The 11490-nt window shown below is 40.0% G+C and overlaps 1 protein-coding gene across 2 annotated transcripts; it reads right to left on the bottom strand.

Annotated features, from left to right (window-relative positions):
* Positions 1 to 2099: 2099 nt before the first annotated feature.
* mvb12ba (multivesicular body subunit 12Ba) lies at positions 2100 to 10650 on the bottom strand. Of its 2 annotated transcripts, XR_011928123.1 has the most exons (11): positions 10469 to 10650; positions 9286 to 9408; positions 8550 to 8657; positions 8356 to 8452; positions 8103 to 8232; positions 7873 to 8016; positions 7640 to 7734; positions 7509 to 7564; positions 7371 to 7430; positions 2870 to 3635; positions 2100 to 2838 (listed from the first exon to the last, which is right to left on the bottom strand). XR_011928123.1 is itself a non-coding variant. In XM_072454052.1 (10 exons), exons 2-10 carry the CDS (start codon positions 9394 to 9396, stop codon positions 3549 to 3551), a joined length of 888 nt encoding a protein of 295 aa, XP_072310153.1. In that variant the 5' UTR covers positions 9397 to 9408; positions 10469 to 10650; the 3' UTR covers positions 2100 to 3548. The 2 variants fall into 2 exon arrangements, 1 of the variants encoding a protein (XP_072310153.1); XM_072454052.1 differs by having other exon boundaries at positions 2100 to 3635.
* Between the last annotated feature and the right edge of the window lie 840 nt (positions 10651 to 11490).

Raw genomic sequence — 11490 nt, 5'->3', positions numbered from 1 at the left:
AGGCCTACATTCATAATGTGGCATAAAGGACACATTCTGTGTGTCACTCTCGTGGAGCATGTCACTCAAATTGAAGCCAAGTGATTGTAACTTTAAAGTAAATCGTGCTTTTTAGCTGGTTGGTTTTACGTTGACCTAAGGCCTGCAGTTCAGACTGATAGGCAATTGACAATGCAACTTTGATTCGATTTTATTTTAGGGTTAAATTGGCTTACTCGTTGAGATTGAAATTTAAGTCATAGTATAAGATTTAGTTTAGAATTAATTAAAAACAGGGGACGTTTGGGTGGGCGACCAGTCAACGCAGTAAGTTATCAGTCATGCCCCCTGGTGGTTAAATGCATCATTTCATGTAACTCGACTGTCGTTTCAAACATAAATTGTAGCCCAGAGGTTTACATGGATCACGGAATGTATAAGAATATGCAGTAGCACAATTATCAGAGGTTACCAAGGAGTAGGGCTGTGCAACAGATATAAACTATTCCTGTTGTTGTTGTAGCAGCAGCAGCAGCAGCAACAGAGGTGGACGAGGTCATCATGAAGTCCCGGGATGTGCTTTGGAGTGCAGCAGCTGGAGACTGAAAGGCTCTGTAAATATGCTGGAGCACAAGTTCAGTACTTTATTGTTGTCCATATTGTGCACAAGTCACAATTAAGTGGCGTATAAAATCAAATAACTAAGTATTACTGATTATCGATATGTGTTCACATGCCAAAGAACTCTGATGATCCGAAACCCTTGGTGATGGTGTGTCAGTTATTATATACATATATTTGGTAGTCAAAGTACATTTATTTTTCCAAGCACTGCTTTAAGTATTTTACTTTTTGTCTTTCATTATTTTAGCTGTATTTTCCTTGTTAGCACAGGTGTGAAGATCAGAACTGATCAGATTTCACAGCTTACTTGTTATTTCAATAATCTAATTATGAAACCAGCAATTAGCTTATTAGCAGCTTATTATACTTTTTGTTACTCTACTACTGCTGCTGCTGCTGCTGCAATCTCCAATTTGTGACTAATAAAGGGTATTCCTTATCAGAACGAGTTCCAAAAGGCATTAAAACACAGTGGTCTGAGACAACATGTGGCCCACACACAACTATCAGCTCACTTGAAAATAAGCCTTTTAGTCAAAAGCAGCTATAAAGCACTTTATAAGGAAACCCACAGCATTTAAAGTTCAAACTCAGGCTATGGAAACATGTGTGGTTATTCTGTGTTGAGGAACAAAGCCAATTGCATTATGCGTGGTCGTCCTGCTGAGAAATACAGTTTGAACTACAGGACTATAAAGTGTGATAAAAGTGTGTGTGGTCCATAAACAGTTTGGCATCAATGACAGTGACGCTCTTGTTCTTTATATGTGGTTCATTTACAAGGAAAATGTGGCAAAATTAAAGGACAGACTTTGTTTATTAAAATATTGTCTTAAAAACCATCAGATTAATACATGCATAGATAAAAATCACATTTAATACAGTGATTGTAACCAGTGGTCAGACATTTGCATTCTCTTGTCTAGGTTTGGTCCACAGACAATTTGCTTATGTGCAAATAAGTTAAAATGAAGAAATACCCTCAAGGCATGTAGAGCAGTACTTTCTTTTGTCTATAGTTGAGGCTTTGTCGAGCTAAGTCAATGAGAAATCTCAAGAGTCCCTTCAATTAACTCATAACATCATTCACCTCAATCTGCCCACAGCCTTGTGCCCTCAGAGCATTTCTGATTATAAAGGGCTTTGTGTGTCCGTTTTAATTTTACTTTCCTAGGAAAATAATAGGTTTTGACAGGAGGCAGAAGCTTAGTTCTTCTGCATTTTGGACTGAGGATTAAACTAAATCAGAAAGCGATTTGTCTTTAATAGAAAATCAGCACAGCTGATATACAATTTCAAGTTCCCATTCCACAAGAGGCCATGCATTGATGTAAACACACGTTGCACTCTATAAAGTGGTGTGGTGACACAGTAAGAAGACTCACATAAACTGAGTATTAATTGAACCATGTCATCAGTTAAAAGAGACACATGGGGTGTAGTGCCTTTCATCCCAAATTAATGTTTTCCATGAAAAAAGTACACAAAACAGGAACTGCTCATAACTTTTCAGCTCATCTCCGTTTAATAAAACATAAATACAGGTGTTTTGAATTGAGACGTTTGACCTAGAATAATTTGAAGACAGCTAGGATTAGCATGCACATAATAGACACATCAAGCAGCAGGAGTGGCACTGGCTGTGCACTCACTTCAGGCATTGCAAACTGTAGTATATTAAACATGACAAATAGCACACATTGAGCTTATCACAAGACAAGCATTAGAACTGCGTATATTTTGACTTTAGCAGACAGTGCAATAAAAAAATGTTAAGACAAACAATGGACATGGGTTCAATACTGAATTCTCTAATAAATTACAAGATAAATGTAATTAACAAAATATGTAAAAATGGGAGTCTCGACCAATGAAACAATGTTTCCATCTACCACAGTACTCAAAGTTAAAAACAAAAGCACATTATTATTATTAGAGCACAGTGGCTGTAACAACTGAAGGCCATACTGATACTTTACATTTATAAAGTAAAAAGCCACTTGTATCTGCGAATATGTATACAACGCAAAGAAACTGAAAAACCTGAAAACGTGAGGGAAAATCCCCACAGAAGCACATACGGTAATTATAATTACCAAATGGTATTATCTGAATGAAAATGCATACAATAATATCCAATACAGAATAGAGTGGTAGATAAATCAAGGACTCTTCACAGGTTAATCTCACTGAATGTTAACAGCTAAACGTGGATACATATGATGCTAAAAAATACTTAGTCATCACATAAAATGAAAAGACAAACTATGTTCATGTCTAACTGAATACTCACTCAGTGCTACAGTAGAAATTTAGCTGGAAGGTAACGTCAATACTTTTGGTTCCAACTTGAACAGACAAAGTAAATTCATTGGTGCTTATAATACATAGCTGCAATGTACAATGATCAGCAGCCCATGTGTCAATAACTCCATATGAAAACAGTGGTTCAGGAGAAAGAGTAAAAATAAAATAGTAGCGAAACAGTGGTTTGCTGCAATCATGAAATCCCCCAAAAAGTGCACTCTCACTGTCACAAGTATATCACAAAAAGAAGAATGGATAAGAACTAGAACAAACTCCTTTCTGAAGATTTAGCACATTTGATGAAATGAAAATGTCCATCAAATGCATTTAATTTCTTCTTGTCCTCCTTGCCTTTGTTTGCAGCAAAAGCCTTCAATATGGATGGTATTCACAGCGGATCACATGGAAGAAATGCATTTTAGATTCACCAAAAACCCTGTGGCAGATATTGTGTGTTTTTGTTTGATCTTAGTGGTTAAAGACAGAAGTCTTTTCAGTTTAGATAAATGACTTCCTGAAGGTTTAAATATCAACTTCACACCAACACTCCCGGTTGACTGTTCATTATTTGTTCATAGTCCAGAGTAAACCTCCCTAGTCTAGTTTAACTGCTGGTGTGAAGTTCTGGGAGGTAAGAATCAGGCTTCAGAGCTGAGTGACGTCCGTGTGGGACTGGGAGGAAGGCGGGCTGCTGCACTGTGTTCTGTACGGAAACTGTAGTCATACTGCAGACAGAGAAAACAAACTTGTAATTTAACAGATCCTGTACGTATTTGCAGTCACCCACATCTGCCGTTTGCTACAGTGAAATACCACATGAAGAAGTTTATCAGTTTGGCAGTTTTGAACAATGGACCCTTTTTTTTTATAAATAAGCCATTTTAGCTCAATAATACAGTTTACAATGAACAAAATGTGAAATAATGATCTACTTGTTCAATTACCTGTTCAAGTACCTAAAAAAAAAGATGTCTCCTTTAGTTAAACGTTCAGTAAACATATGTTTGATGGGAGTCCATTAACAGCACATAATAATAATAATGATAAATATAGCCGCAAGCGGCAATGATCGGCCCTCGCCACGCCGCCGCCACACCGCCGCCACGCCGCAAGAGGAGGGGGCGCTAACGCGCCCCAATTGTCCTTTTATTACGCCTACTGCTGAATCTGTGACGCTGTCACATCTTCTCCCCTTTGTTTTACCATCAAAAAGCTATTTTATTTTGAATTCTTGGCAAAATGTGCGGCTTTGCCGCACAGACACCGTGACTCTTTGAATGAAAATGTGGATAACTTTTGATGGTCCACCCCTGAAGATGAGTCCCACCAAATTTCAGGTTAATAGGGCTGACGCCCTGGGAGGAGTTTGTGAAAGTCTAAAGTGTAAACATGTTCTGGCGATTTCCCCATTGGAATAACATGAAAGGTTTCGGTCATCGTTGGGCAACGCCATAACAATTATGACATGGGTCTCATTGACTTTTTTGATGGGGATGCTAAAATTGAGTTGTGTGTCAAATTTCATATAATTTCGCAAAACTAAACATTTAACCTCCATATAAAATCTGTAGGGGGCGCTGTGGCGCCAAATGAATTTATTTCACTTCAAGTAGGTTTAGGGCAAAGAGTTTAACAACTGATTCTAATTTGATGCAATTCGGACTTTATCTGCGCAAACGGCAGAAATTTTAAATATGGGAGATTTCTGAAATTTTAGTTACAGTTTGCGGCTTCGCCGCACAGAGACCGTGAGAGGTATCAATGTAATTTGGATAACTTTTGATGTCCCACTCCTCAGTAGCATTTTCACCAAATTTCAGCTTTTTAGGGCCAACGCCCTGGGAGGAGTTCGTAAAAGTACGACGTTTGGAAAAACTCCGAAGTCATGTTTAGCCATTTTTGAAGCAATATGGCCGACATTTGGTTCGGGGGACGGCGTTGCCGTAATAATATTTTTTACTTCTCTTGTCACCATCTACCTCTGCGCCAAATTTCATGATTCTACGATCAGATTTTTTTTGGGTCATTTCCCATCTCTCAATGCATTTTTGGTACATTTGGTGGCGCTGACGCGCCAATTTTTTTTATTTTAGAAAAGGGAAATAGCCAGAATGTAGAGAGGCACGATTTTTAGAGGTGTGCAAATTTTTGTGACTTTTCGTCAATGTTCACTGGGTGAAAAATAGGGGGGTTGGTCCCGAGAAGAAGAAGAAGAAAGAAAGAATAATATTCCGATGCGAAAACAATGTTTCCCATTTTTCAAATATCATAAACTATACATTTTCGGAAAGCGCTCGCGCTTTCCTACCTCATGGTGTGGGTCCCTGGTCACTGACGGGTACTTTCGATAATTTTGAGTGGGCTCCGCCCACTTTGTGTTTTTGGCCCTCTATACAGTAATAATGTTCAATTTTTGCATTACATGCTTATATGCACGGAACATGCAAGAGATGGGGAACGTATTCGTGAGCTACTTAGCGCAAATGAGTGCTTTATATGGGGATGACGACCGCTTCGCGGTCGTCATCCCAATGTAAAGTGCTCGTTTAGTGCGAACTTTTGCACGGGCTTCGCCTGTTTACAACGGTAATGTTCCATTTTCCAACAACTAATTAGTATGCACGGGGCGTGCATGAGTGGAGGAGTGCGTTAGTGAGTGTTTGGAAGTGGGCGAGCGCTTCGCGCTCGATTTCGTGCGCACTACGTGTGCACTTTCGCAGCCGTGCTTCGCACGGCCTTACGAGATTAATAGGCCTCTCGCCAGCTTGTGGCGCTCGGGCCTAATTAAAGCCGCAAGTGGCAATGATTGGCCCTCGCCACGCCGCCGCCGCTACGCCGCAAGAGGAGGGGGCGCTAACGCGCCCCAATGGTCCTTTTATTACGCCTACTGCTGAATCTGTGACGCTGTCACATCTTCTCCCCTTTGTTTTACCATCAAAAAGCAATTTTATTTTGAATTCTTGGCAAAATGTGCGGCTTTGCCGCACAGAGACCGTGACTTTTTGAATAAAAATGTGGATACCTTTTGACGGTCCACCCCTGAAGATGAGTCTCACCAAATATCAGGTTAATAGGGCTAACGCCCTGGGAGGAGTTTGTGAAAGTATAAAGTGTAAACATGTTCTGGCGATTTCCCCAATGAAATAACATGGGAGGTTTTGGTCATCGCTACGGTAAAACCATAACAATTATGACATGGGTCTTTGACTTTTTTGATGGGGATGCTAAAATTGAGTTGTGTGTCAAATTTCATATAATTCATTTAATCTAACATTTGACATTTAATCTCCATATAAAATCTGTAGGGGGCGCTGTGGCGCCAAATTAATCTATTTCACTTCAAGTAGGTTTAGGGCAAAGAGTTTAACAACTGATTCTGATTTGACGCAATTCGGACTTTATCTGCGCAAACGGCAGAAATGTTACATTTGGGAGATTTCTGAAATTCTTGCTACAGTTTGCGGCTTCGCCGCTCAGAGACCGTGACAGGTATCAATGTAATTTGAATAACTTTTGATGTCCCACTCCTCAGTACCATTTTCACCAAATTTCAGCTTTTTAGAGCCAACGCCCTGGGAGGAGTTCGTAAAAGTACGACATTTGGAAAAACTCAACAATAATATTTTTACTTCTCTTGTCACCATCTACCTCTGCGCCAAATTTCATGATTCTACGATCAGATTTTTTTGGATCATTTCCTATCTCTCAATGCATTTTTGGTACATTTGGGGGCGCTGACGCGCCAATTTTTTTTATTTTAGAAAAGGGAAATAGCCAGAATGTAGAGAGGCACGATTTTTAGAGGTGTGCAAATTTTTTTGACTTTTCGTCAATGTTCACTGGGTGAAAAATAGGGGGGTTGGTTCCGAGAAGAAAGAAAGAAAGAAAGAATAATATTCCGATGCGAAAACAATGTTTCCCATTTTTCAAATATCTCGCGCTTTCCTACCTGATGGTGTGGGTCCCTGGTCACTGACGGGTACTTTCATTAATTTTGAGTGGGCTCCGCCCACTTTGTGTTTTTGGCCCTCTATACAGTAATAATGTTCAATTTTTGCATTACATGCTTATATGCACGGAACATGCAAGAGATGGGGAACGTATTCGTGAGCTACTTAGGGCAAATGAGTGCTTTATATGGGGATGACGACCGTGAATGTTAAGTGCTCGTTTAGTGCGCACTTTTGCACGGGCTTCGCCCGTTTACAACGGTAATGTTCCATTTTCCTACTACTAATTAGTATGCACGGGGCGTGCATGAGTGAAGGAGTGCGTTAGTGAGTGTTTGGAAGTGGGCGAGCGCTTCGCGCTCGATTTCGTGCGCACTACGTGCTCACTTTCACAGCCGTGCTTCGCACGGCCTTACGAGATTAATAGGCCTCTCGCCAGCTTGTGGCGCTCGGGCCTAATAATAATTTCAATAATAAGAATTCAGGATCATCACTGTGATAAGTACTCACTTCTTTTTCAATCTCAGCCAGTGACTTAATGGTAATGCCCATTAGATCCACCTGCTGTAACTGAAGAAAAAAGACACATGTCAATGAGTACAGACTATTATTGTGGATGGACATGAGAAAAAGAAACTGCCATCTTACATCAGATGAGGCACAGGCAAACTTCTCTGAGATCATGAAAGGAACACCGTCCATTGCTGAAAGACACATGATACAGATAACGTTACACCTCACTACACAAGGTTATATAATGCTCTTAAAAACTTACTGACCGGAGATGGCATACAGATTGGAGTTTTGGTGCTCATAATCTGGTCTTGTAGTGTTTTTTCCTCTGAAACTAGCAGGAAGTGTCATTGATATATGCCTGAAAAAGGAAATGATACATAAAAACATTACAAGAATGTAAAACTCAATTTATTCATTAAGTTTTCAAAAACTTCCTTTCGTTTAGATTAGCAAATATATGTCAAAATTAACGTTGATCATATAAGAGAAGACATACTTGGGCATTGGGGCAGTGGGAACAGGAGCTACGTTGGAAGTGGAGTTCACATTCTGGACATTGTTGGTAGTTGGGGTGTGCGTGCAGTCCTGTGCCCGGGGCACATTGCCCATGCGATACCAGATTCCCATATTATTGAGTTCTCTGTCATAGTACAAAGGTCAGAAAATGTCCTAATCCATTTTATATATAGAGTAAATCAAGCTCATAATGTATCCACCACAACTCACCCAATAAAGGTGTACTGAGGAGGAGCTTGTTTGGAGCGTCCCAGGATGCGGATGTCACAAATAGCAGCTTCCGTGGAGTCTCTAGGAATAAACTTGATACAAAGTCTTCTTTTTCTAAAGGCCTGCTCCTCTGTGTTAGATAATTCACAAATTCACTCTACTACAAGTCACACACACACAAATCAATAAAATGCATCACAACTAAACATTAACACAACACTACCTACAATCTTAAACATTCATTATTTCTTACGTGTATCAACTGTTTCTTGTATAGGGATGAAGCCCACAGGGAGAGTGTCTTTTATGTCAATAAGCTTCATATCCACAAGAACATTGCCTAGATGGCTCTAATAGCACAATAAAAAAAATATTAGATTAAACCAATTAAATTGTTAAATTCGAAAGGGGAACGTGATCATATGCACAAAAAGTATTTTTTCTTACATTTTCCTTAGAAAAGACCCTTGTGAAGCAGAGGTAGCGGGTCACCTTGGATTTAAAAAGCCCATCTTTCCACAAATCAGCATCAAGGCCATCTGTGGTGGTAGAGACCTAAGGAACAGAGAGCCATGTAAACGATTCATACACATCTAGCCAGTAACGAGCATAGGTGGGTAGAGTAGCCAGAAATTGTACTCAAGTAAGACTAAACTTACTTTAAAATATTATTACTCAAGTAGAAGTACAAAGTAGTCGTCCAAAGTATTTAGGTCAAATAAAAAATGTGTTTCCGGTGACATTGAAAAAAAAATTCAGGTAGGTAGGTCGGATTTTTTTTTTTTTCATATATATTTCAAAATCCTCACACAGGTTTTGCAGACAGTTTTCTTTTCTCAGAAGTGAGCGTTTCGCATTGAAGTGGCCTAATAACACAGATTATTTTTTCCCGCAGCTTTTGGATTCTAACAATGACATTCTCAAACCGTATGGCCAGTAAATATGTGATAAAATGTTTAAGGTCGAGTTTTTTTATTTTGAAATTCAGGTCGGTCGGGCAAAGTCTCATAGTTTGATAAGCAAACAATAAACAAACTAACAAAGAAGGCTATGTTTTTGTGAGATTCATACTGTTGATAGCCACACATCCATGTATTATTTAGACTATTTTATTACCAAACTAAAGTAATTGAGTACTACCCACCTCTGGTAACGAGGCAATATGCAATAAAGTTGTTCTTACCACATCATATCCAGTGGGAGCTCTATTTCTAGAGGCGACAACTCCGACACCAGTGATAGGGTCCATGGGTATTTCAGGCAGGGCCTCTAAAAGCTCCCGAACCTCTGGCATCTTTAATGAGCTCTGCAAAGAGGTTGCCTTTTATGACATTATGACATAATAAAGGAAAAACAAGCAGGACAAGCAAACAAGCTCTAAGTTTCTGCACTCTCCTGCTCCTTCCTTGCCCTGAACATGAATGAAAGGATACACCACAGACATCAGGGACAGATGTGCACAACAAACATAGACAAAAGGACCTGCAGCTGTTCTAAAGGGCTGACAACAGGGAGCTGTTTGTTAAAAAACAAGAAGAGGCTCTCCATTTACACCCACAAGTGTTTATGGTTATTCTGATCAATTTGTTTCTGTTCATGGAGACTGCAACTGTACATTTTAACAGAATATCAGACAATTGTGTGAGGCATTTAAGGAGGTTGAAACTGTCATCAATAGACACCATAACCAATTCAAACAAGTGTTTGATAGTGGCAGTATTTAGATAAGCCTAACTTTTAGGACCACATAAAAGGGTCCAGCTGAATTACAATGGCTAAGCCTGATAACACTGCTGCATAGTAATGAGACACTATTGCATAGCAGCTCCTTGACAACCACAGTGCTTAGAGAAAACATGTGGCTTGAGGAGAGAACATGAATGTCCAAAGAAAAGGCGCACTTGCTGCTTCGTTGACCCTAAAGTTGAATGGCATTTATTGATAAATCTAAATAGACATTACATCCAAGTCCATGAAGAAACCAATCAAAACAGATGATTAAATATTCAACAAAAATACAATAATAAAGACACCAGCATTGAAAATAAATACATACATCATATTTTGACATGGCTTACATTACTCTGGGAGGGGGATGTTCATTCTGGATGTGTTCAAACGCTATCCCCTCGGTTAGCACAACTAAGCTAGCGTTAAACGCTCAATTGTAGCCTTCAGCTCAAAGATCAAGCTACTCTAAAAGTGTATTCAAGAGACTAACTTTGTCTTTGAAACAAAGAGTATTTCAGTAATTCAACAGACTATTTACGCAGTGAGAGAGAGAGTGAAAGTGAAAACATAGTGCAATAGTAGCTAGCAGCAACATCGCCAATGCTAACACTCTGTTAGCTTTAGTGCCCACTTACCAATGAATCCGCCTCGTCTTCTTGTATTCTGCACCGACTGTAAACCTATCCTCTTCACCGTGACACACAACTTCAGCTCTGTTCGATCACCATCGTTAAGTAGTTTTGTGCTTCAGATGTTCGAGCCACTTAACATTATTGCTGTTCGAGCGGCGCATAAACGGTGGCGAGGAGGAGCATGGAGTGTGGGGATGGTCAGTGATCATTGGGATCATAGAAAGCGACCCCCGCCCTGTCTCAGACTGTAAACAACTAAACAAACAACTATATTTAGAAAGACAAACCCCAAGGAAAGGGGAAACGTAGAACACTGACACAGATAGCTGTCATTAAATAAATAATAATGTTACTTTTATACACAGTGGGAAATGGGCGGAAGCAATGCCTTGTTAACTTATTTTTATTTTGGTTTCAGATTTTAATGTTTATGTACCATGAGGAAATATGTTGTTGTTGTTGTTGTTGTTTTATGGCGGTTGGCATCCGAGTGTTGCATTACCGCCAGACTTTATTCCTCAGACGTTTCGTAGTCCTCAGACTCTGTCGTAGTCCGTAAAAGTACTCCTCCCATCGCTTTGGCGTTACAAAGCCCATGAGGTCATGATGTGTTTTTGTGACTAGAATAGTTGTTGTGTCAGAGACCAACCGGCTTTATTCCAGGGAGACTCTTCTTCACCTTCCTCGCCCTCTTTGACGTTCGGTGCTTTGGAAGTACAAAGCCCATGAAATCATGGGACGTCTTTGTTGTTTTACAAAGCCCATGAGGTCATGGGACGTCTTTGTCGTTTTATCCTTTAGAAGTCCTTCTTCCATCACTTTGGCGTTTCTAGGCCCATGAAGTCCAAGCGCGTTAGAACATCCTCTTGCTCCTCATCCTCGGCTCAGTCTCCAACACCCCCCACCTCTATAAACGTTTACCCAGCCCTGTGCTACATAAGTAAGCAACCACAGCCTGACACAAACCCTGTGACTGGATCGCCAGAACGTTCCGCAGATTGAACTCCCGCCCATTATTCCGAAAC

Source organism: Eucyclogobius newberryi, unplaced genomic scaffold (assembly GCF_026437365.1).
Source record: "Eucyclogobius newberryi isolate DKJ021-1_F unplaced genomic scaffold, fEucNew1.0.hap1 SCAF_2, whole genome shotgun sequence".
Classification (NCBI taxonomy): domain Eukaryota; kingdom Metazoa; phylum Chordata; class Actinopteri; order Gobiiformes; family Gobiidae; genus Eucyclogobius; species Eucyclogobius newberryi.
Note: the sequence above shows the minus strand (reverse complement) of the source record. Positions and strands in the feature narration are given on the sequence as shown.